Source organism: Spinacia oleracea, chromosome 1 (assembly GCF_020520425.1).
Source record: "Spinacia oleracea cultivar Varoflay chromosome 1, BTI_SOV_V1, whole genome shotgun sequence".
Classification (NCBI taxonomy): Eukaryota; Viridiplantae; Streptophyta; class Magnoliopsida; order Caryophyllales; family Amaranthaceae; genus Spinacia; species Spinacia oleracea.
Window position 1 is genome coordinate 57,118,390 of NC_079487.1, and position 27,081 is coordinate 57,145,470.

Genomic DNA, 27,081 nt, shown 5'->3' on the forward strand with positions numbered 1-27,081 from the left:
TTCAAAATTCGTCGTTGGTTTAGGAAGCTAATATTGCTATAATATGTTAAAACAAAGCCCACGGAAGGCTCAAAACATTCTTGCACCAAAAATCGCAAAAAATATATATATACATGCGGAACACAAGAATGAATATGTATAAAACAGGAGGTAAGCCTAAGACTCGTCATCGGCTCCGTGTCTCCAAGCCTCGCCGGTCCATCCACTCCACTCCCCGTGGTATGAGGGACCCCAGCCAGAGTCACCCCAAAAATGAGGTTGCGACTGCAACTAGGGGCTAGGCTCTCGGGCCACCGACACGGAACGCCGCCTACGCTCCGGCTCGGACCTCTCCCCGGAAGAACTCACCCCCGCGTCAGAACGGCGATGCCGTAGGGGCGAGTGCCGTGCTCTCTCTCTCTCGCGACGACCGTGTCCCCCGCCCGAGGGACCCGCGCCGTCGGCCCCAGCACGCCCAGTAGCCGTCTGCAAAAAGGGACAAAAAAGAGAGTGAATAACCGAAAGCCAAACCAAGGGTACAGATCAAAAGAAAAAAAAGAAAGGGCAAATTACCCGAGTAGAGTGGGGGCTCCTGCAAGAAAGTGCAGACCGAGCTCGAACCAACGCGGACTTCAACCGGTTGATCACCCCCACCATCGCATTGGCCGTACGGGCCGGAACCTAAAACAAGAATGTCAGTAAAAAAGAAAGAAAAAATATAAAGTACACAAATAAAAGGTGCATACCGCCTCAACTCCCTCAGGGAGCGGAGCATGGAAAACCCGGTCTTCCGGGAAAGTCTCCACAATCTCGGATCCACTCTCTCCGGTATACGAGATCCGAGCATCGGGAAGCACCCATCCCCCCAACAAAGGGTCAGGACCCTCCTGCAGAAAACACAGTAGGCATAAACACATGGGCACGAACATGAAAACACTAAAATCAATACAAAGAGCGAAGGCAACTTACAGCGCCAGGCTCCGAGAGACGAAGAGAATCCTGGATAAACTGGTAATAGCTAGCTCCCTCTATCACCAACTCTGTCGCCTGCACACCAGTCCTCGAGTGGACCCTCCACGACTCGCCTATCGAGCGAGTAGACAGCATGGTCGCAGGCGGAGGCCGGGGTACCGAAAAAACCCCGACCGTCTGCATACGTACCCGCTCTCCCAGGTACCAGACAGGGTCCCGGCGGCCAACGAACAAGACCCGCATCTGGCTCAGGGCATAACTCTCCCTGACCGAAGCATGGGTACCCCTAAAAGACAGCCATGGGGTCCAAACCACCTGTTTTCGTACGAAACGCAGTCAGATCTCGCACATGAAAAGAATGACGAAATACGAGATAGAGGATAAGATTCTGTACATGCTCAGGGTTCCCGTCCCGGATAAGATCCCACACGGTATCGGGCGGTGGACGCACTGTCAGCTTCTTCTTCCAACCCCAACCGCGACCGGCAGGGAACTCCAAAGGCCTCTGCCCCTTTCGGGGAGCCAGCCAGGGTAAGTGCTCAAAGGCCCACAGCTGCGAAAAAGAAAAGGATAATAGAACGTTAAAAAAGAGGCCGGGTAAAAGCGAGAAAAACAAAAGAAAGTCTAGGCACATACCTCGATCAAACGCGACACTCCCGCTAATGTAATCACAAAGTGACGTATACTCGGGTCCGAGACGCGCACCGACAAACTCATCTGGCCGACTAGCGTCGCATAGCCCAAATCGCCCCAGCGATAGTCACCTAGTGTAGACACGTCCTCTACCATGCCTATCCACCTCGGGTCAAAGGTGTCAGTCGGACCCGATAGAAAAGTGGAAGTAATAAAATGGAGGTAGAACAACCGAGCCTGTCTCGAAGGCGACTCCTCTACCCCGTGCTCCAAAGCCCACATCAGGTCAGCGAAAGGTATCCCACGGGGCTGGTACGAAGGTAACCTACTACCCATCCACGAGCCCAGGAGCCTGGTACCCTCAGCAACAGTCGGCGATGGGTCGTCCGACCTCAGACGAACAGGGTTCCCTGTAAAGGTCAAACCCGACAAAGCTGTGTAGTCCTCAGGAATGATCGTTATCTCGCCCCAAGGAAAATGGAAGGTGTTGGTGGTATCCCACCACCACCTCATGAACGACCGCAGAAAGGACAGGGAGATGTTGAGCCGCAGTATCTCCCAGAAGGTCTCAACCACCGGAAACAGTGAGCTCGCCCTCCCCAAGGCCTGGGCGTCCGAGCTCAGATAGCTAAAAACGATCTCACTCGTCGCGGCGCCATAGCCGCGAACCGTAGTCTCTCTCCTCGCGTGAAGGCGGGAAGTCACATGGTGCTCTAGGTCGTAGTGCAGATCACGACCATCGTAAAGCTCAGGGCCCACCCATAGGGGACCCGGGCCAGTCGACTGACGCGTCATGCCACGCACCTCGTGGCCACCAGGAGGGGGTAACGACTCGTAAGACATGCTGATCAACAATACAACAAAGCATTATACCTTTGACAAAATCGGCACTCATACCGATCCCTAAAGAGAGTGCATTTCACTCATGAAATGGAGTCATACAATTTTTGTTTCCTAAAAACATGATACTAAGTTCATACTTAGCAAAATTCCCTAAGTAAAAATTAACTCCAGCAAAATCAAAATTCTCCCATAATTTGTCATTCATGAATTATGAGGAACGCAAGCAATACACCAAGAACACCTACATTATAAGAAAATACTAGATTCGTAGGTATACTTGGGGGCTAGCATGAAAATGCCCAAATTCAGCAAAAATCAACATACATGCAAAAATTAACATGCACAAACTAATTAAAATGTTATGTGGAACATTTCCAACTATCTAATTGAAGGAAAGGGGCACAAAATCAAAAACCCCCAAATCAATTTCATGCACAAAAATACTTGACAAAAATACTGATATTGACAAAAAAGCTCAAAATTACTGAAAATTACTTACATTGGGAAGATTAAGAAGTGATTTGGAGTAGAACTCGTGAAGAAAAGTGAAAGAAACGAGCAAAGATCAGTAGAGAGAAGTGAAGAGTTTGAGCGAAAATGGTGGAAATGGGAAAGGAAGGAGACGGTCCGCGAATTTAAAGACCAGCCCCCCTTTCGCATTTTCAACGCCCAGCTATGGGCATTAGAAATTCTCGCGCCCAGGCCTGGGCGCTGAAAATGCTTCCCAGACAGCGAATATTCGCTGTCGGGCACGCGTACTCCCCTATTTTGTGTAAAGATATCCATAATCTTGATATTTCTATCCCAAAAAAACGGTATTTTGAAAAAATATATAAAAATAATAAAATAAAATATCGTTAAACAAAAATATACACAGTGTGGACCCACTTATAGGACACATCTAATCAGGAAATATTACGACCCACTAACAGGTTGTAATCACCAAAAGCTCTTCTACATAGGCAAAATAAGAAATTCAAAATGGGCTCGCCCACCCTCAGCGGGCGGGGTCTGCGTCACTACCCGCGCAGGTCCTCAGTTTCGAAAAATAAAGTCTTCAAATTTAAAATAGGCTCGCCATCTTCAGCCGGCGGGGTCTACGGCGCAAAACACGTAGGTCCTTATTTTCAAAAAAAAACAAAAAACAAAACAAAATAAAATTCCAAAACAGATTCGTCCACTTCTATCGGACGGGGGGTCCACCCTCAGCGGACAGGCTCGCCATCTTCAGCCGGCGGGGTCTACGTCACAAACCGCGTAGGTCCTTATTTTCAAAAACATCAAAACAGATTCGTCCACTTCTATCGGACGGGGGGTCCACCCTGAGCGGACAGGCTCGCCCACCTTCAGCGGGCGGGGTCTGCGTCACTAACAGCGCAGGTCCTTAGTCGCTGCATCGATAACTTTTATCGGTTTTCTCTTTTTCCGAAAATCAAAGGATCGGTTTTCCCTTTTTCCGAAAATCAAAGGATCGGTTTTCCCTTTTTCCGAAAATTAAAGGATTGGTTTTCCCTTTTTCCAAAAATTAAAGGATTGGTTTTTCGTTTTTCCAAAAAAGAGCGATGTGCTGGATTTTTCTTCGTTTTACGTCCTATAAAAACAAGGGGGTTTTCTCGTTTAGCTAGCCCTGAAAATGAGAATCTTTAAAAACGTTTTACCTCGTGATTGGGCTTGGCCAGGCCCAATTACACTTTACAGCTTTAATTTCGAAAACATTTGTAGCTACTCCCAATGACAAAGTGAGGGAGTTTCTACGCCTCTTTAGATACTTCCAATGACAAAGTGAGGAAGTTTCTATACTATCAGTTGACAAATCCCAATGACGCGTGAGGGATATGTCGACACTTCAAGTGATAACCCTTAAGTCAAATGTTATCACTCGGGGGCTCGTGAGACCCTCGCAAAATAGGTCACATACACCATGGCTTGTGTGACGCACTCCGTCTAATACTTTGACCATCGTCTTACTCCAAGACTCAGTCAAAGTGGGGGCTAACTGTAGACACCTACTTTTGTCCCCATTCCCGCAAGGGAAAGGTTCGATGATGAAAGCATAAAAACTCCACTTGACAACGCATCTCCTATAAAATAAACGAATCTCGATTCCCCATTTCATTTTACCCGAAACCTGCTATTTATGGAAACCTGCTAAAAATAGTAACTGCCGTAAAAGGTAACTTCTAAAAGTGGCAAATCATAAAAGATAGAAACCTGTCAGAATTAGGTGTTGCACTCCAACATAAATCCTAAATGAGATAGAAAACCGCGAGAATCCTATTCCTAATAGGATTCGGAAATAAGAGTTACGTATTAATTAAAATCCTAACGAACCTAGAGTTCGTAACGGGCCCAGACGCATTCCGTCACAAAATTGATACGCGCTAAAAGACTCGAATTAATCTCAAACTCTATGGATTTTAGGAATCCGAATCTGACTAAACAAAACTGCCCAGACCCTATTTTCAACGCCTGGCTCTGGGCGCCGAAATCTTCGGCGCCCAGGCCTGGGCGCTGAAAATACCTGGGTACGTCTCTTTTCCTAATTCTTTATGGATTAGAACTCTGCAATTCTATCTTTCCACGAACTCTTCCCTATAAATAGGCCCCTAGTTTCGACGTGAAACAACACACAACGACACATAATATATTCTGAGTATTGACTCTAAACCCCTTAGCCTAAGCCTCTCGCTGCGAAACTGTTCACGCGTTCTGTCGCAATCGATCCATAAATCAAACAGAACGTATCCTGTCCCATAATTGAGATTCGTTAAATAAAAAGGAGAAATAGCAAAGTCAAAGTGGTTAGTTTTTTGAGAACCGTGACGCACCTCTCAAGGGTGCGTCGTAACGTGTCCCTTTTCGATGATTTAATTGCTTTCCTCGCCCTTTTTATGAACTGTTAAACTAATTAAATCTGATTGTTCTATCACGCCTAACAAATATAATATTTTTGGGAAATTGGATTATCATGCTAGGTCCCTTAATGCTATTTAAATCAGATAATCACGATCGAATTAGTATTATATGTTGCATATTCCTAAAATCAACTCAGATTAGTTTAATAGTTGACGCATGTCCCTTCAATTATTTATGCTGGGCTAGTAAGGATATCCTGCCTCTGGAGTTATCGACGAGCGAATTACTCCTCTCGGTAGTTACAGTCCCCCGAACCCTCAATCTCTACCTTGCGGGTGTATATTGAGAGATCCCCACACCAGGGATCACAAGGGAACCTACGGCCATCGTGGTCAAACATAATTGCACTCCCTTTATGTCACGATAACCGGGTTTTGTCAGTTTTTCTCATTGTCGTTAAAAACTGAATGGCGACTCCTATATTACTAGTCAATTGGGTGTATACTCACAGGAAATCCAATTACACTTGATTGAATAAAAAGAATCGTCACACCCACGAGGGACAAGGTCACGCATTAGCCTCGCGCTTTTTCGACCCCCTCACAGTTGGGTAAAGGATGGAATGTGCATTCCTTCTTTCTTATGCCCAATGGGGTTCCTGGGAAATAACCTTGAGCTAGCAGCATTCTAGGGATGACCCGGGATGCATGCGGGTCTAGGAATGCTGGATCATAGTCTTCAATGAACTGGATTGCTTCTTCCATTTGAAACCCATAAAGGTCGTCTGCAGTTTCGGCCGTTCCAACCATAGTACAACTGATGTCGAGAGGAGGGGCGCAGATTTCTAGTATCACCCCGTTATGGTTAAGTTTAACCATTTGGTGCAGGGTAGAAGCCACACCTCCTAAGTCATGGAGCCAAGGTCGCCCCAATAGGAGGTTGAAAGTGGGCTTGATGTCGATTATTTGAAACTCCGTGGTGCGTGCCACAAGCCCGGTTTGTATGGTAAGGTTGATTTTTCCCAACACAGGCCTTCGGGAGTTATCATAGGCTCGTACCCCTTGTCTGGAGGTTTGGAAGTCATCGCTTCCTAGTCCCAAGCAATGGGCGGTTCGCAACGGGCAAACGTTAACCGCCGAACCGTTATCTACAAGCGCTAGGGGGATGTTTTGCCCTTTGCATCCAACTACTAGATAGAGGGCTTTGTTATGGGCACCCCCCTCTTTGGGTAAATCTTTGTCAGTGAAAACTATGGCCTTTTCTCCAGCGTCTCTCGTGACGTGGTTAACCAATGAGTCAGGTGTGATATATGTAGGCACTGAGATGAGGTCAAGTGAGCGAATAAGCTTTTCGCGATGTTCTTTTGAGGTACACATGAGATCCCATATGGTAATTTCGGCCTTGGTTCTTTTCAATTGTTTTAAAAGAGGATTTTCAATGACTTCTGCGACGGTGGTGTGCCGTCTATTCTCAGGAGCTTGTCTGACTGGGATATCGTCCATAGGAGGTGGGCGAATATCAGGTTGGTATATTCTTCCTAATCTGGTGAGGTTGTCGACTTCGGGTTCTTGAGTGGTGGTGTCGATGAGAGCATACCCGGGCCAAGTTTCAGTAAAGAGGTCTTGGCCCGACACTTGAGATAGGTAGATATCTTCAGCATCATCATCCCACACACCGCACACTTCTCTCTCAATTTGATCCATAGGGACCACAGCGAGTGGTGCACCTTGAGGTGTAATGTACACCGTAGGGTCGAAGTTCTCATTTTCGGGTTGGTCGAGAGAGATGTGACAAGAGCCGAGTGGGCTCTTGTTTTTGTTGGGTTTGCCAATGTTAGGGAGAGGTATCACTTCATCCTCTATCATGTCCTGGATGGTATTCTTTAGGTTCCAGCAGTTTTCAGTGTCATGCCCATTTCCTTGATGGAATTTGCAGTAAGTACCTTCGACCCAATATTTGCTTTTGACAGGAGGGTCACGGGTGGGGCCTATAGGTCTCAACTTTCCTTGATTGGTTAATCTTTCAAAGGCTTGTACCAAAGTCGACCTGAGTGGGGCAAACTTTCGGTCTCGGACCCATCTTACAGGGCTTCTTCGGGCGGGAGTCTCTTCTACAGCACGGACTTCTTGGGCTTGGGATGTGTTACCCCGATTATAGGTGTTGTTTTTATATGTGGGTTTGCTTTGTATGGTTTTTGCGAGATCATCCTCGATTTTTATTCCCACATCATAAACTCTTTTGAAAGTGTCAAGTCCCAGGTACCTAAGGTGTTGTCTGTAAGTCGGGTCCAGGTTGTCAATGAATTTTTGGACCAATTCTGTTTCGGGAGGCCTATTGATTAGCTGGGCCGCCTGGTCCCTCCATCTAGCAAAGTAGGTTGTGAAACCCTCATTTTTCTTTTGGAAGAGAACTTCCAGCTCGCGCATGGTGACTTGGAAATCCATGTTCGACGAGTATTGCTTGATGAAGACATTGACAAAGTCTTCCCAAGTGGGGAAGAGCTTAGGGTCCTGGTGATAGTACCATTTAAGCGGCACAGGTTCCAAGGACAAAGGAAAGGCAGGTAAATACATGGACTTATCCACGCCTTTCAAGTTCATGGCATTCACAAAGATCAGTAGATGATCACGGGGATTGTCCGTGGCCTTGAACTTTGGTAAGTCAGATGAACTGAACTTTTCTGGTAGTTTGCCAGGAAAAGGTTCAGGATCGAGGGAGAATTATTTGCTCCCCATGGTTCGCTAAAGCTTCATTTTTCATTTTCAATTGGCCCATAAGTTGGGTCATTTGGACCATCTGGTCTCGCAAATCATCGATGGACATGTTTGAAGGTGCGAATCGATGTTGGGGAAGCGGAGATCCTTGAAATGAGGGACGACGGACGGAGCTTGGAGTCACTAAACCTGATGTTGGCGATGTATCTTCGAGACGCACTAACCGTTGATTCCCTGATCGGCACCAAGTGGCAGGACCAGTCCTAGGCATAAGATAAGCTAAAGTTTAGGTTCCCAAAGTTTCAAGCATTACTTAGTCTAGACTTCGACTCTCTCTATTGGTTTTTTGCTTTTTCTTTTATTGGTACATTTTTTGGTTTTTTTTGGTCATTCTTTGAATTTTCGAAACACTTGCCCGTGTGACATTCATAATTATTTGCATGTTCGATTTTTAGTGCCGAGCATTGTCGTCGTAGGAGGCCTAACAACGACGCAAAGAGTTATTAATTTTTTATGAGTCGCTTTTGAAATCGAGTGCTTTTCTTACGCCCTCGTAGCAATTCTTTTTACGAACATTTTTTGTGCTACGTATTTTTTTTTTGCGGGCACCGAGGCTGCTGCGCTTGACCAAAAGGCCAAGCAGCAACTTCAGCGCCCAGCGTCGGGCGTGAGAAATTCTGGCGCCCAGCCAGGGGCGTTGAAAATGCATCCCTGGCTGGTTCTCGTTTTCTGTTTGCGTTTACTTCTGTTTATGCGACTTCGATTTGTGTGCGTGCCTAATAACGTCCTTTACGCGTTGTGCAGCGTTTGTGGGATTCGTTATAGGCCATCCCGAGCGTCGCTTTTTTTGTGGCGATCATTCGGGTTTGCGGAACACGTATTTCGATATAACTCTTTGGCAAATTGGTTTATGAATGTTTGGGCAATTTTTAAGGTCGTTGGTTTTTCTAGGACAGTTTGTCACACACAATCATATATTTCGCTACACATAACTAACATTCCATCATGAGGCAATAATAATATGTCATGTAGTTAATGATAGGCTTCTATGGGTAGTTATTTGCCCCTGGCTTGGTAACCCTTCTATCGTAGATCCAACACATGCCCCGGTCGAGGTAGTGTCTTCAACAGACGAATTTCGCTCAAGAGGCCAACCCGCAAGTGCAAGCCAAGGGGGCATGCAGGCGAGAGGGACCTAATGAGCGAGCGATTGGGTTCGGGATAGGTGTACTACCTGCACAAGTACCGAGTGGGAAACATGCGCGGCGTATGCACCCCCCTATTGGCGAAAAAAGGTATCCTTAGTCCCAACTCCCGAGGGAGCCGAGATTCGTTATGCTGTTCTGCCCGTTCACATTAATACGCTGATTTTCAGGTCGTCCCAACTTGATGGGGAAATAAACGCGGGGTAGGATCGTTTCACCCTTCGGCTATTTTGATTACCTACAAGCACGAGTATTTCCTTCACTATCCCCAGTGGAGTCGCCACTGTGAGGGGGTCGAAAAAGCACGAGGCTAATGCGTGACCTCGTCCCTCGTGGGTGTGATGATTCTTTTTATTCAATCAAGTGTAATTGGATTTCCTGTGAGTTTAAACCCAATTGACTAGTAATATAGGAGTCGCCATTCATTTTTTAACGACAATGAGAAAAACTGAAAAAACCCGGTTATCGTGACATAAAGGGAGTGCAATTATATTTGACCACGACGGCCGTAGGTTCCCTTGTGATCCCTGGTGTGGGGATCTCTCAACATACACCCGCAAGGTAGAGATTGAGGGTTCGGGGGACTGTAACTACCGAGAGGAGTACTCGCTCGTCGATAACTCCAGAGGCAGGATATCCTTACTAGCTCAGCATAAATAATTGAAGGGACATGCGTTAACTATTAAACTAATCTGAGTTGATTTTACCAATATGCAACATATAATACTAGATCGATCGCGATTATCTGATTTAAATAGCATTAAGGGACCTAGCATGATAATCCAATTTCCCAAAAATATTATATTTGTTAGGCGTGGTAGAACAATCAGATTTAGTTAGTTTAACAGTTCATAAAAAGGGCGAGGAAAGCAATTAAATCATCGAAAAGGGACACATTACTTTGACTTTGCTATTTCTCCTTTTTATTTAACGAATCTCAAATTATGGGACAGGATACGTTCTATTCGATTTATGGATCGATTGCGATAGAACGCGTGAACAATTTCGCAGCGAGAGGCTTAGGCTAAGGGTTGGAGTCAATACTCAGAATATGAATTGTGTGTTTCACGTCGAATTTGGGGCGGTATTTATAGGGAAGAGTTCGTGGAAAGATAGAATTGCAGAGTTCTAATCCACAAAGAATTAGGAAAAAACACGTACCCAGGTAATTCCTGAAGGAAATAATGCCCTTGGTCCAAGTATGCATTCTATGTTAAGTCTAATAAATGCGGTTCAGTATTAATTAACAAGTTAATAATTCAGTGAGATCAAGTGAGCTGAATGCCTAACTAGAGGCCGCTTCAGTTCAAGTGGAATTAATGATATTAATCCACAGCTTACTCTTGACTGAAACCGTAGGGTCACACAAATAGTACGTAAACGGATCAAGTATCTAATGGCATTAGATACTCTATCTATGGATATTCGGAATCGACGGATCTTGGTTTCAGTGGGAGCTGAGATCGTCACAGGCAAGAAATGAATACTCCGGAAACGATGATATTGCCGGAAACGGAAATATGGATCGTATCGGAAATATAAATATTATCCAAGTCGTAGATGTTGCCGGAAACGGAAACATGGTACGTATCGGAAAATATTATCGGAAATGGAAATATTGCCGGAATCGGAAATATTGCCGGAAACGGAAATATTGTCAGAAACGGAAATATTATCGGAATCGGAAAATAATTCCGGAAACGGAAATATTAAATATTTGTTCGAAACGGAAATTAATTCCGGAATCGGAAATGTTAAATATTGTTCGTATCGGAAATGAATTCCGGAATCGGAAATTTAATCGGAAGCGTATCGTACGAATAAGCATCAGACGAGGCCTGCCGGACGAGGGCCCAGCACGAAGCCAGGCCATCGCCCAGCAAGCCAAGCGCGCCACACGAACAGCCAAGGCCACGCCAGGCCCAGCGCAAGGCCAGGCCCAGCAGGCCGTGGCAGCGCGCGCAGGTGCTTGCGTGGGCTTGTAGCTCGCGTAGGCCTCGCTGCGTGGGCTGCTGCTCGCACGCACGCGCATGGGCGGCCCATCGTGGCTGCCGTGTGTGTGTGCGTAAGTGTTTGTGTTCATGCACGATTCCTAAAACGTGCAGAGTTCGGTTAATGATTAAATTCCTAATTCTATTTGATAAATTAATTAATTAGAGTTCTTGTAGGATTCTAAGTTTAATTAATTCGTATCCTAATAGGATTCCAATTCTCTTTCCATACCCCTATAAATATGTGGCCTGGGTTCACAATTTATAACGAGTTTCAAAGTATTCAAAGTGAGTTTTTGAGAGAAAAATTCAGTCACACATCTTGCTCAAAAGTGCCGAAAATTCTAGTACCTTAAGGGCGATTCTAGTTGGTCAATCTTAAGGCGGATCCGGACGTGATGTGGACTATCTACGGAGGGACGACACTTGGAGTCCTAAAGACTTGTTCTTGTTCGGTTCGGGCGCAGCTAGGGAGGGCACGCAACAAAGAGTATGCATCTAAATTATGCTATATGATTATGTGTAAATAATATGTATTCCTGGGTTAATGGTTGTTTCCGCATGATTTATGTAATATCATATGTATCATAACCTAACCGTGGTATCACGAGCCCCTTATTATTTTCATAATCTAAATTGCATGAACATGGTTAAATATTACAAATTTGCAAGAATTAAAAGGGGTGATTAATTTTCGTAATTGTTAATTAATTGCAAATTGCGTTTATTTAATTATACGTACGCAGTTTTTCGGCAGTTTCTTCGTTACTCACCCAGAATTCTCAAATTCGAAGCCTAACTATGACTTTTCGAAGGTTTTAGTTTTTCGAATGCAAAATTTCGTAAATTTAAGATGTTAAATTAAATATTTGCGATTCTTGTTGATAAATCTTGAATTTTTGATTGACCTACTGTATATGTTTAACAAGTTTGAATGCCTAGCCTTGTTAATTATGCAATCTGATTTGTAATTATGATTAATTTGTTGAAAATTAGAATAATTTAGAATTAATTTGATTTTCATAATTAATTATAATTTAATTAGAAACCTATGATTAAAACCACCATAAAAATTGTAAATTTATGATAAATTTTAAATTTTTATGACCTAGACTTGAATCCATAACAATCGGAAATCAATTGAATAATAAATTTTCGATTTTTCGCCCTAAAATTATGAAATTAATATTATTTATTAATTTGTCATTAATTTTAAATATAAATTTTAAATTTTAATGCGATTCGTTCATATAACTTGCACGCACAAAGCAATGGACGCTTCGTGTTACCCTTAAGGGGTGTTGTATAGTGCGGGCATGCGACGACGAGCAAGGGAGCTCGTCGCCCGTGCGGCACCAATGCAATGAGCAAGGCGTGGTGCACGAGCACAAGGCAGCAGCCCTGCCTTGTGTCGTGGGCCACGAGCTATGAACAAATGGGCATGGGCGAAAGGCAAGCCAAGGCAGTCGCGTGTGGGCAGCAAGCGAGCTGCGCCACAACGCGCACTGCCTCGCGCAAGAGCGCGCAGCCTCGCGCGCAGCGAGCGCAAGCTCGCGTGCCACGAGCGCTGCGCCCAGCGTTGCTCGCGCGCACAGCGAGCGATGTCGCGCGCCCAGCGAGCGATGTCGCGTGCACAGCGAGCGATGGCTCGCGCGCACAACGAGCAATGGCTCGCGCGCACGGCGAGCGCTGGCGAGCGCGCACTGCGAGCGATGGCTCGCGTGCGATGAGCGCTGGCGCGCGCGCAGCGAGCACCACAGCGTGCGATGGCTTGCGATGGAGATGCAGCAGCTATGCGACGAGCGCATGGGCTGCGCGCACATGGCCAGCAATGGCTGTGTGCGTGCGGCCCATGGGCGTGCAATGCGTAGGGTGTTTGCGTTACGATTAGATCGTTTTGAATGTTTAATTTGAAAATTTCAGTTCACGTAATTTTAATTAATTTTAAAATTAATAATTTAAATTATTTTCTTGGATTTTAATTTTGAATATTGTAATTATAATAAATTTTATTTATTCTAATTATTTTACTAAAATTAAAATCATGAATTAATTTAAATAACGACTGAAATTAAATTAAATTTTTTGGATTCAATTATAAATTTATATGAGCTTTAAATTTTAATTAAATTTGTATGTTTCCGGTTAGACTAGAAATACATTTTTATGTTTAAAATTAGTAAAGCATATGAATTTATTGGTTTAAGTGGGAGCGCCTTTTAGTCATAAACTCTTGATTAGGTCTACAAATCCTTAAGGTTAAAACAACTTGATTAGAATTAATAAGGACTGAATAATTGGTAGATTATTGGTGCCCTTGATTAATTGCTGCAAATGTTTACGTGATGCATAATGTGTTTTACTAACCAGCTATGTGGGCCATTCATGATAATGAATGGGTGAATGGTATATATTGTATATGTACTGTTTTGCAGGTTATGAAGTGACTAGTATGGCCCAAATAGGATAGATAATATGGTCTGCGTACCATTAATTTGAATGTAATTGGTCTAAAGTACCAAAGTTATTTTTCAATTCAAATATGGTCTGCGAACCATCAAATAGTTGTAATTAGTTATAGCTTATCCTATTTTAAGAAAATGGTGCCTCCCACGGAGATTTTCAAGACGGACTTTGAAGTCAAAGCTTCAAGATGAAGTCGGGCCATACTAGATCACATTTAATCTTATGCATGTTTTAAGTTATTTATTGCTTTTAAATATGTCTTAAAATGCATGAGATCAAAAGCTTGATTATGTTGCATGATTAAGGATTTTAGTTCACTTAAAATCTAACCAACATAGTAAGAGCCTTAAGTTCCAAACTTAAAAATTGAGTTAAAAGGTGCCATGCCAAAATATACACTTGCTTGGATATCCTTTATATCAATCTAGTAATAGTTTTCGCTCAGCGAGGTGTTACTTATTGGTCCTAAAGGGGCAAGGTACACAAATAATTGTGAGTACATGTTAGTTTTGGTGAAACTCAACGATATAAGTAAGGAGTCCTTTTATGTCGTGGCAAAATCGATAGGTTTACCTAATAAGTTCTTAGACGTACCTATCAACCAAGAGTAGTTTCTAGACTATTAGCAAAAGGCTTTTGCTTACCTAAAATGTTTTAGAATTGAGTCGACAAACTGTGCTTAATTCTTCAATAGTTTTAGGGTCTTGGAATCATTTTATTCACACCTGCCGGAACAATAAAATCGAATAAAATGCTAATAACTTGTTTGAATTGCATGGTTGCTTTAATTTCAAGTTATTATTCATGATAAATGTTTAGACTTTGCATGCTTCAATGTATGTTTTAATTATTGTTTATAATTAAATATCTTGCACTGCAATAAATCCTTTTAGAAAGGTAACAGTAAATTTCCTCGATTGGTAGTGAATCCAAGAACGATTCACGGAAATGAGAGAAAGTGAGCAATTTAAAATGTACGTTTCTTATAGCGACTTTTATGGTTGTTTTCGAACATCAAAGTCGAATGGAAAACCAATTGGTGCTTGTGAATTCAAAATACATTGTAGTTTTGAGATCATAAAGCATTGAGTTTAATACGCTCAGCTTTACCAATGGTTAACAACCTAATATCTTTGTCGATTTAATTCTCGAATGAGTCTAGTCCCTAGACATTCGAATAAATCAATGCTTAGAGAACTTTAGAAGCTTCTGGTAAGATCATCTAGTTGAAACAGAATGTTCAACATAAATTAAATGGAAAGAACCTTGTTGGTGACATTGGACATGTCTAACAAAGTATAAAAGTCAACACTAAAGAATTCAATTCTTAAGACTATAAGAAAGGGTACAAGAAATAGGAAAACGAGGAACAAATGAAAGGAATTTACGATTCCGTTTCTACCTATAAGTTTATGTTTAAAGAGAAGTGACCTAGCAATCAAACTTCCTTGGTATCATATACCGCTTGAGGTTCTTACTTCGGTAATAACTCAAACAATGGAAGCTAGGATACACTCCTACAAGTGGGAAATGAAGCATGGCAATGCTACATTAGTTGTAGGGTCATCTAGTTTGTTTTAAGTCCTTTCAAAGGCTGGAACTTAATGGCTATTTTGTTCCATAATCAACATACCTAAATTTCTGTTTTCAAACACAGAAAGACTCACATTCAAGAAAAACAAAAACAATGTTTGTTTGTTTATTTGAATGAAATGGTCAATTACAGGTTGAGTCAATATGGTTGATTAAAACAAACAACTCTTTAAAGAACTTTACTAGGTTCAAATCAACCCCTTGATTTGAGTTCCACTAATCTTTGGCACTGTTGCTTAGACCATATCAACAAGTTAAACATTCAAAAGCTCTATTTTGATAGACTTTTGAAAATTGATTGATTTCTAGATCAATTTAAGACAACTAGTCTTACTTGTTGAAAGTAACAAAAGATATGAACTATTGTTAGAACGCCTAGACAATAGAGTTCAAAGCTAAAGAAAGATTTTATGACTTTATTATTTCACATGGATTTGAGTGAATATAGGTTTATTTACTCAAATGTGATATAAATTTGAATCTGTTTGGCTAGTTCAAAGATTCAGAAGTATAAAATCCACTTGGCAAGAAATCATAAAGATCTAGGTTAGATCATGTTCATGATTACTTGAGACCAAATATGATCATCAATGATTGTGTGTTCACAATCTAGGTCCATAAGATATAGCATATCTTAGTTGGGATAATCGAAGTCAATTAGTACTTGATTCGATTAATGATGAATCATAAAGACTTTTCCTATAATTTCTAAAACAAAATGCTCAACTACCACCAAACTAAACCAAATTCGTCAAAGCTATTGAAAAGTAATTTCAGAATAACTTTTCATAAAATATATCTAGAGAGTTGCAAAACTCAGTGGGAGCTTAGTGTTTGTCATTCGACAAACTAAGGCTCAAGTATAGATATATGTTTCATTATGATTTATTCAAATGAAACACAAGGGTATTGTTTCTACCATGAATTTTTGAGAACATAATGTTTGTTTGCTCGAAATAATGTCCTTTTGGAGATTCGTTTCCAAAATGACAAGTGGGAGAAAATAGACCTCGAAAGTCTTCGAGGCGAACAACAAACATAAACGGACATTCCGGAGGCTTTTCAAAGTGCTTCAGAAAATCCGAACTTATTCTGTAAGGACTTTACAAGTGGCTTTAAAGAATAGACATCTCTTAGAAGACTTTACAAGTGCTTCAAGGAGAACAGAATATTCAAAGGACTTTCAAGTGGCTATTGATATTCTATTGTTTGATGTTCTATACCCAAGTAGGCATAGAATTCAAGTCACTGAAACTATGAGATTCTTCTATTAGATAGTGAAGAAACATAGAGATCAGGTCAATGAAACTATGAGATTCTTCTATTAAATAGTGAAGAAACCTACAACTTGCAGTCAAACTATTATCATGTAGATTAATGAGTTTGTGACTTGTAAGAAAGCTATGACGAAACCCAGATTCCCTAAAATGGTTAGAGGCCATATATAGACTCAAATGTTTTAAATGGTTAAAGGCCATAAAACATACTCAATGTTTTGATGACAAAATTGAAATTTTGTTGATTTGCAAGAATAGGTTCACACCTATTGGTTGCAAGTTTGTTTTAAGAAAAAAAAAATAAACCATCAAACATGAAATTGTGTTCACACACAAAGCTAGATTAGTTGCTAAAGGTTACAAGCAAATTCACGGCGTGGATTGTGTTGAAACCTCATGCATAATCGTAATGCTCAAGTCTATAAATCAAGCAATGATTGCATATTGGTACATATTCAATTGGATGACAAAACGTATTCCTCAATCAAATGTTGGAAGAAACTATGCACATGACATGTCATAGGATTTGTGGATCCAAGTAATGCTTGAAAAGGAAGCTAGCTTATAAAATCTAAGTACAGATTTAAGCAAGCAATTGGGAATTGGAACTGTACTTTAAGTGAAGCTAATAAGCATTTTAGTTTCATAAAATATACATGATTCTTATAGATGTATAAGAAGTTTATTGGGAGTACATAAAAACTTATTTGGTCCTATGTGTATCACACACATATCTCTCTATTGTGAAATAAACATTCAAATGCTAATGACTTAGATTTGAAATTATTCATCAATGATGGACCATGGCGAAACTTAGTGCATACTGGGTATTAAGATCTGGTTACAAAGATCTTATAATGTTGTTTTAGATTAAGTAATGAAATTTACTAAATCAAACACGAAAGACTCCATTGGAGATATTCGACCCATATGAATAAATCTAAGTAAATGATGTTTGAACTATGTATAAGCATTTACTAAGTTAAACATCAAAGAGTCTAAATGAGATTCTTAAACCTATATTATATGTCAAAGAATTTAGCTGGATTCAGTATCTGCTGAAATTGAATGAGCTAAGGTTACATGAATAGAATTCAATTGGGAATCATTCTGCAAAAGAATTTATCATGTATGATATAATATGAGGATCGCCAAAAACGTATTGTATGACTTTAGGCATGACGAACATATACCAATCTCTATTGATCTAAGTGAAGATCAACTGGATTGAGATCAAGAACACTTATGGTACTTGAAAAGGTACATAGGAATAGTTCTTGATTCAAGGAAATAAAGATATGCTAAATATTGATGCTACACGCATAAACACTGGCAAAGGATCAAGCAAGACCCTTTGGAGTTAACCATTGACAAGGACGAGCTAAAGAGCATCGTGTTTCGAAATGGCAACATGGATTGGAGACCATGCGTTGTTGCGTGGGAAATTAAAATATTAATTTCTATGTTCTAAGATACAGCTGGAAAGTCTTCCACATATCTGTGAACTGCTTGGATAAGCAAATCCAAACAAAGCATCACTAGCAACCTAAACAGTTGAAGTAAAAGTAATTATTGCCTAAGAAGCAATAAAACAGGGTTGTTTAAAGTTCTTCACTGAACTTGGGTAGATCACCTATCTGCTGGCTTGATGGTTCTTCATTTGAAAATGCGTAGAACCACTCTTGAAGCAAGAAAAACGTCTGCTAACTTGATGGTTCTTCATTGAAAAATGAGTAAAACCACCATCGAAGTAAGAAAGACTAGATCACATAATAAACAAACTCGAAAAGATCTTATCCTCATATCTCGAAGAACATTCAATGAAAAGGATATTAAGATTGGCAAAGCATGATAACTAAACCTATGCAACAAGTGAGAAGCAACACTCACGTTGTAGCACTGGAAATCAAGCATAGCTTTGAATTCCATGAATTGTTTTAGAAGATGGGTTTGAAGCCCATGGTTATAAAACATTGGGGTTGAACATTTATCATATATGAAATGTATTTTCATATTCCATTTAATCTTGGTTTAGTATTAAATGATGAGTCCCTTCAATTTGACGATATATTCAAGATAGACTGTCAAGACCAGTCCTGTGACTAAGAAATGTCTATCAAGTGAACTTGAATGTCAAAGGTTGAAAATGGTCCCTAGTCGGAGTTTTCTATAAAATTGGACGCATAGAAAACGTTAGACGATTAGAATGCAAGATGACCAGTAGTTCTGTTTCTTGAACTATGTGGACATGGCAATGTCATAATCATTTGCATAGATACTTACTTTGGGAAGACTAGTATCGGACAAGACCTATGAAACTTTACTGTAAGAGATGAAAATCTGTCATAAGTAAATTTCATTAAAATTATTAGACACTAAATCCTCAATACCTGAGTGATTTGAGATTACTTGTTTGAGAACTGGTTGCTTTGACGTTGACCAACCGTCGCACCGTAAAAGGAGGCTATAAAGTCAACGCTCAGGTAATCACCTATCAAACGAAGTCTAATCTCAAGTTCGCAAGATTGGGATTGTCCTCCCATAAATCGGGATGAGATGCTTAAAAGTTGTACAAGGCCACTCGGAGAGCTAGAAACTGTGAAATGCATGGCCGTGCTCGGATGAATCATAGGCTATGATTATCTGTTTATTTGATCAGTTGAACTCTGAAACCGAGGAACACCTCTGGACATAATAAGGATGACAACTCTTACCTTATGTTCAAGAGCAAGCATCGAGCGACAAAGGAATTAGGAAATGCACACTTGTCCCTAAGGACAAGTGGGAGACTGAAAGAAATAATGCCCTTGGTCCAAGTATGCATTCTATGTTAAGTCTAATAAATGCGGTTCAGTATTAATTAACAAGTTAATAATTCAGTGAGATCAAGTGAGCTGAATGCCTAGCTAGAGGCCGCTTCAGTTCAAGTGGAATTAATGATATTAATCCACAGCTTACTCTTGACTGAACCCGTAGGGTCACACAAATAGTACGTAAACGGATCAAGTATCTAATGGCATTAGATACTCTATCTATGGATATTCGGAATCGACGGATCTTGGTTTCAGTGGGAGCTGAGATCGTCACAGGCAAGAAATGAATACTCCGGAAACGATGATATTGCCGGAAACGGAAATATGGATCGTATCGGAAATATAAATATTATCCAAGTCGTAGATGTTGCCGGAAACGGAAACATGGTACGTATCGGAAAATATTATCGGAAATGGAAATATTGCCGGAAACGGAAATATTGTCCAGAAACGGAAATATTATCGGAATCGGAAAATAATTCCGGAAACGGAAATATTAAATATTTGTTCGAAACGGAAATTAATTCCGGAATCGGAAATGTTAAATATTGTTCGTATCGGAAATGAATTCCGGAATCGGAAATTTAATCGGAAGCGTATCGTACGAATAAGCATCGGACGAGGCCTGCCGGACGAGGGCCCAGCACGAAGCCAGGCCATCGCCCAGCAAGCCAAGCGCGCCACACGAACAGCCAAGGCCACGCCAGGCCCAGCGCAAGGCCAGGCCCAGCAGGCCGTGGCAGCGCGCACAGCGCGCGCAGCGCGCGCAGGTGCTTGCGTGGGCTTGTAGCTCGCGTAGGCCTCGCTGCGTGGGCTGCTGCTCGCACGCACGCGCATGGGCGGCCCATCGTGGCTGCCGTGTGTGTGTGCGTAAGTGTTTTTGTTCATGCACGATTCCTAAAACGTGCAGAGTTCGGTTAATGATTAAATTCCTAATTCTATTTGATAAATTAATTAATTAGAGTTCTTGTAGGATTCTAAGTTTAATTAATTCGTATCCTAATAGGATTCCAATTCTCTTTCCATACCCCTATAAACATGTGGCCTGGGTTCACAATTTATAACGAGTTTCAAAGTATTCAAAGTGAGTTTTTGAGAGAAAAATTCAGTCACACATCTTGCTCAAAAGTGCCGAAAATTCTAGTACCTTAAGGGCGATTCTAGTTGGTCAATCTTAAGGCGGATCCGGACGTGCTGTGGACTATCTACGGAGGGACGACACTTGGAGTCCTAAAGACTTGTTCTTGTTCGGTTCGGGCGCAGCTAGGGAGGGCACGCAACAAAGAGTATGCATCTAAATTATGCTATATGATTATGTGTAAATAATATGTATTCCTGGGTTAATGGTTGTTTCCGCATGATTTATGTAATATCATATGTATCATAACCTAACAATTCCAGCGCCCAGGCTTCGGCGCCCAGAGCCAGGCGTTGAAAATAGGGTTTGGGCTGTTTTCTTGGTCAGATTCGGATTCCTGAAATCCGTAGTGTTTGAGACTTAATCGAGTCTTTTAGTGCGTATCAATTTCATGACGGAATGCGTCTGGGCCCGTTACGAACTCTAGGCTCGTTATGATTTTAATTAATACGTAACTCTTGTTTCCGAATCATATTAGGAATAGGATTCTCGTAGTTTTCTATCTCATTTAGGATTTATGTTGGAGTGCAACACCTAATTCTGACAGGTCCAACAAGCCTTCAACCAGTTTTATTCTTCTCTTTTTGGGGCTACAATAGAGAATAGAACACCAGTCAAACCTGTTATAATTGATCAAGGGCCTAGACTCTCTTTGGCTCATAAGAACATTCTGCAGTGCAGCTTGTAAGATGCAGATATTAAACAAATGTAAGATTCTATCCTTGTAACCAAAGCTCCTGGGTTAGATGGCTTTAATAGCCAGTTCTTCAAGTCAGCTTGGCCCATTGTCAAAGATGATTTCTGTCTTGCTATCAAAGATTTCTTCACCACTGGAAACTATTGAAAGAAATCAATGTCACCTCAATTTCTCTGGTGCCTAAACTTCCTGTTCCTGTTTCAGTGGGTGACTTCAGGCCTATTGCCTGTTGTTCTGTTTTGTACAAGTGCATCTCCAAATTGATATGCTCAAAGCTTAAACTGGTACTACCTGACATCATTTCCCCCAATCAGGGTGCCTTTGTTGCTGGTAGATCAATTCTTCACAATGTTCTTCTGTGCCAAGATATTATCAAATTGTACAATAGGGGTTTGGCTAGACCTTCTTGTTTTATGAAACTGGATTAAGGAAGGCTTATGATACAGTAGAATGGAGCTTTATTGAGGAGATAATGGTGGAGTTGGGATTCCCTGCTCACTTCATTCAGTTGGTGATGACTTGCCTATCCACTACTCAGTACACTATCATAATCAATGGGGTTCCTTCTTCCATAATCCATCCAAGGAGGGGGTTGAGACAAGGTGATTCCCTTTCTCCCCTATTGTTCACACTCTGTATGGAATATTTTTCCAGAACTATGAAACTGATTGCCTCACATGAATCCTTCAAATTCCACACCAGGTGCAGACTTATGGCTCTAAACCACTTAGTTTTTGCTTATGATCTACTGTTGTTATGCAATGGTGACACTGCCTCTGTGAAGCTTCTTCTTGAGGGCTTGAACTTGTTCTCTACCACTACTAGGTTGCAAGTTAACCCAGGCAAATCTTCCATCTATAGTTGTGGGCTTGATCAACACACCAAGGAGGAAATAGCTACCTTATCTGGTTTCAAATTTGGTCAACTTCCTTTCAAGTACCTTGGAGTGCCCATCAGTACTGGAAAGATAAAAGCAGGTGACTGCAGTATGTTAGTGGAAAAAATGGTGGCTAAAATCAAAGTGTGGAGTTCTAGACACTTGTCATTTGTAGGCAGAATGCAACACATCAACTCTGTCCTGATGAGTATTAGTGTTTATTGGGGGCAAATCTTCCTTATTCCCCATTCAATCATCAAGAAAATTAATGCAATATGTAGAGCTTACCTTTGGTATGGAGTATATGATGATAGTAGACCAGGAAGTGTCAAATGGGATAACTTGTGTATGGACAAGGATCAGGGGGGTCTTGGGTTCAGAAATTTGGCTTTGTGGAATCAGGCAGCTGTGGGAAAATTGGCTTGGGCCATTTAACAAAAGCAAGATAATCTCTGGGTGATGTGGATGCATATAGTCTACATCAAAAACAGGATCTGGCTGCAATACCAGGCTCCACTTGCAGCCAGTTGGGCTGTTAAATGCATATGCAAGGAAAAGCAGGCATGTAGTAATGCTATGAGCTCTTCTACTTGGCTTACAAAAAGCAGATTCTCTATTAAGGAAGTGAACAACTTGATCAAGGCCCAAACAGAAAAGGTTCAATGGGCAAGATATGTGTGGAATAGGATCACCATTCCTAAGCACAGGTTTACCTTATGGGTGCTCTTTTTGGAGAGACTCAAAACCAGAGATAGACTATTCCAGTATGGGGTGTGTGCTGATAACTTATGTCCTTTCTGTGGCAACACTGTTGAGACATGTGCACACTTATTCTTTGATTGTGTCTACAATAGAAGATTCTTGGTTGACCTCGTGGCTTGGCCGGGGATTAACACCCACAGAACCTCTGTGGGCTTGATCATGCACTGGATCAGAAGGAACTGTAAATCAGTTTTCAAAAGGAAAGTCTTCTATGCTGCATGGAAAGCTAGGAATTCTGCAGTGTGGGATCACTCAGTTCCTACTATTGAGAGCTTGTTGTATTCTTTGCAGTTTGATATTAAGCATAGAGTCCTAAGCATCAGTAGCAAAAAAACTCAGTGATTTAGATAGAGAGTGGTTAGTAGCTTTGTAACTCTCTAGGTTGGTTTGATTCCTGTTGGAATCTGTTGGTGTTGTTGAGTTGCCTTAGGTTGTTCCCTTGGTTTCTCTTGCTTAGGTTGTAATATTGTTTGTTTGAGCTTAATATATTGCCCTTTGCTTGCTTGCAAAAAAAAATAAAAAATTCGCAAATTTGCAATTAATTACAATTACAAAATTAATCACCCCTTTTAATTCCTTACAAATTTATAAAATTTAACCATGTTAACTAATTATTATTGAAATAGTTAGAGGCTCGTGATACCACTGTAAGGTTATTATACATATAACTGAATATAAATCATGCGGAAAAACCATAAAGCCAGGAATCCAAATTAATTACCACATAACAATTAGCATAATTTAGGACACATACACTTTGTAGCGTACCCTCCCTAGCTGCGCCCGAACCGAACAAGAACAAGCCTAGGACTCCAAATGTTGTCCCTCCGTAGATAGTCCACAGCACGCTCGGATCCGCCTTAGATTTAATTAACTAGAATTGCACCTAAGGTTCTATGTAATTTTCGGTTTTTATAGCAAATAAAAATCTGAGTTTTAAGCCTAAAACTTGTATGAATACTTTAATGTGATGTATATAAATTGTGATTATGATCACCTATTTATAGGGTAGGTAAATCGGATATTAGAATCCTACTAGGAATCAATTTAGCTAATCTGAATTTAACTTAAATTCAATCACCTAATTTCTAGTAGATTTAGGAAATTAATCTAAACGAATCCTAATCGATCAAGGCTTCGTACACAAACACAAACACACACGCACATCCCACGAAGGGCGCTGTGCGCGCGCGCGTAGCTCGGCCCAGCAGCTGATCGCAACCTAAGAAGGGCGCGCCAGCACGCTGGCCTTGCTCGGGGGCCTGGCCTTGCTTCTTGCTTGGCTGGGCTTGCTTGCTTGGTCGTAGTGGGTTGCGCCTATACGCTTGCTTGTGCGCGCGGGCTTTCCTAGGCGTTGGGCCTAGCTTCGTGTTGGGCCTTGCGTCTAGCAAGCTCGTCCGATGTTTATTTCGTACGTCGCGCTTCCGACTAATTTTATGATTCCGGAATTCATTTCCGATTCGAACAATATTTAATATTTCCGATTCCGGAATAAATTTCCGTTTCGAACAAATATTTAATATTTCCGTTTCCGAAATTATTTTCCGATTCCGATAATATTTCCGATTCCGACAATATTTCCGTTTCTGGCAATATTTCAGATTCTGGCAATATTTCCATTCCCGATAATATTTTCCGATACGTACCATGTTTCCGTTTCCGGCAACATCTACGACTTGGATAATATTTATATTTCCGATACGATCCATATTTCTGTTTCCGGCAATATCATCGTTTCCAGAGTATTCATAATTTGCCTTTGACGATCTCAGCTCCCACTGGAACCAAGATCCGTCGATTTCGAATATCCATAGATGGAGTATTTAATTCCATTAAAACCTTGATCCGTTTACGTACTATTTGTGTGACCCTACGGGTTCAGTCAAGAGTAAGCTGTGGATTAATATTGTTAATTCCACTTGAACTGAAGCGGCCTCTAGCTAGGCATACAGTTCACTTGATCTCACTGAATTATTTAACTTGTATAATTAATACTGAACCGCATTTATTAGACTTAACATTAAATGCATACTTGGACCAAGGGCATTATTTCCTTCAAACCTAACACTAATCTGTCCAATTTTTTTTAATGAAAATGAATTTGTAATTGTAAATTCTATTAGCTCAACTGGTAGAGCTATTATGCAATTGCATGATGGTGTAGGTTCGAATCCTACATAGACTATCAAACTATTGATCTTTGGTTCTTGTTATTTTGTTCATTTAACAAAATTAAATGGAAAAGAGGTCACTATATGTTAAAAGGGGTAACTAAAAATAAAAGAAGTATATATATTTCAAAGAAGGACACTATATGTTAAAAAGGGTCACTATATGTTTCAAAAGGCAACCACAATTTAAAGAAGGAAACATTTCATAAGGGGCACTATGCGTAGTCACTATATATATGTTAAAAGGCGTCACTTGATCTAAAACGGTAACTACTTGTATAAATATAAAGAAGGGTGACTATACATAAAATATATGTACCCATAGTTTAAAAAAATTGGTAACTTAGAGGGTTGCTACTAAAATAAATTGAGTAAATACGTAACTATATGAAATAAATAGGGCACTGGTTTAAGATGACATATTGTTCACTGTCATATTATCTACTAGCCAAATTTAGAACCATGGGAATGAAGGAATATACAAAAAATCAAACTCCAATTGATCAATATCATCTAGTTGCTCTATAGTATTTTTGTTTACAAGTATAGTTACCTTTATTTGTTGCATAGTGCATCAAAAATTAAAAAAGTAAACCAAAAACAAACATGCCGAAAAGAATCAAATATCGCCAGATCTAGAAAATTAGTTAATTCATCAAAATTTAAGTAAAATACCACCATAATCGGTAAAAGATCAATCACAAAATATTGATATAATTTATTTTAGCGAAATGAATAAAAAAAACTCAAAATTAAATTTAACTGATTGTAATTGAAGAACAACAACGAAATCAAATGAACCACAAGAGAAAAGGAGGGAAGATATCATACCCAGAGATAGAAATATAGGAAATAATTAGGGTTTCAAATCGAAGACGATTTATGATAATTCTACCATGAATTTGTTATATCTTGAATGTCGTTCGTTATTTTCCAAAATTCTTTGCAAGCACTAAACTAGGTACACCCTTCGATTTGATGAGTTCAAATCAAGAATTTTTACCGGATTTTCTTCATTGAATTTGCTTAGAAATTTTTGTTCATGAAAGCAATTGAGGAGATACAGAAAGCGAGAGAATGAAGAAAGAGGGGCAACGTGGGGAGAGAGATTGAGAGAGTGTGAGAGGCAACAGGAAGGTGGGTAAGGTTATAAGTTGCCACGTGTAAGTTGCAAGGGTTTAGAAAAGAACCCAGAGGTAGTATCAGTTTTCTCTCAACGATTGGTTGGTCGAGAATTGAGAGTTGAGAAAATTTGAGTTACTTACCAACTAACCAAGCACATGGCTTCACACGAATAAAGAAAGTAGTGAAAGAAAAGGACTAAATTTTTTCAATCTCAATAGAACAGATCTAATGTTCCCAAAAGTGGGTACATGCATAAATATAAAGCACAACATTACATCATACGTATATCCTGTAAATCATTACAATTTTACATTATGAAATTAGGAACTGTTACCAAGCAAGGCTGGTCTAATGGGAAAAGTTTGGCCTCATAACTTCACGGTCTGTTTGTAAGCCGGTAATAAACGGTGGGAATGGGAATAAATCCTAATGTTGTTTGGCAAGAAATTAAAATCACGATGACCATGGTAATGAAATTTTCTCTCAAACTTTGTATTTTTCTTCATAAATTTGCATTCCCACCTAATACCACTCTCCGAATGGTAATTGATGGTAATGAAAATTTATAAAGAAAAAAATATAATTTTGAGTGAATTAGCATTACCATGGGAATGGATATTCGATTTTCCTTACAAATTTACATACAAATTCATTCCCATTTACACCATTTTTGGCCGGCTACCAAACGGGCCGTCAAGGTTATGGAATTAAACCCTACTTAAGGGCTTTGGAGGTGAGGATTTCCCCTATAATCCCCTCACTTCCAATCATAATCCCCCTTAATTAGTGCAGTAGGGTTCTTCATCTTAAAAAAAAAATAGGAAATCTGTTTATATTTTGTTCACCTTATTTTCATTTGTTTAAAAAAAAAAACACTATTAGAATTTGAATTATAATGTTAACCCAATAACGACGGGTCAAAAATCCGTCGCAAATGTGTTTGATGACGGGAATAACAACTAAATAAAG

The 27,081-nt window shown here is 40.5% G+C and overlaps 1 protein-coding gene across 1 annotated transcript; it reads right to left on the reverse strand.

Moving 5' to 3' along the window:
- Positions 1-26,139, reverse strand: LOC130470407 (protein MAINTENANCE OF MERISTEMS-like). Its single transcript, XM_056840518.1, has 7 exons — positions 25,819-26,139; positions 1,588-2,428; positions 1,346-1,504; positions 949-1,266; positions 726-866; positions 553-660; positions 1-465 (listed from the first exon to the last, which is right to left on the reverse strand). Exons 2-7 carry the CDS (start codon positions 2,425-2,427, stop codon positions 271-273), a joined length of 1,761 nt encoding a protein of 586 aa, XP_056696496.1. The 5' UTR covers position 2,428; positions 25,819-26,139; the 3' UTR covers positions 1-270.
- Between the last annotated feature and the right edge of the window lie 942 nt (positions 26,140-27,081).

Coding starts and splice junctions, on each gene's coding strand:
- LOC130470407 (XM_056840518.1), bottom strand. CDS start 2,427: ATGTCTTACGAGTCGTTACCCCCTCCTGGTGGCCACGAGGTGCGTGGC. Junction 1,505..1,587: donor GAGTGTCGCGTTTGATCGAG/GTATGTGCCTAG, acceptor TCTTTTTCGCAG/CTGTGGGCCTTTGAGCACTT. Junction 466..552: donor GGAGCCCCCACTCTACTCGG/GTAATTTGCCCT, acceptor CCCTTTTTGCAG/ACGGCTACTGGGCGTGCTGG.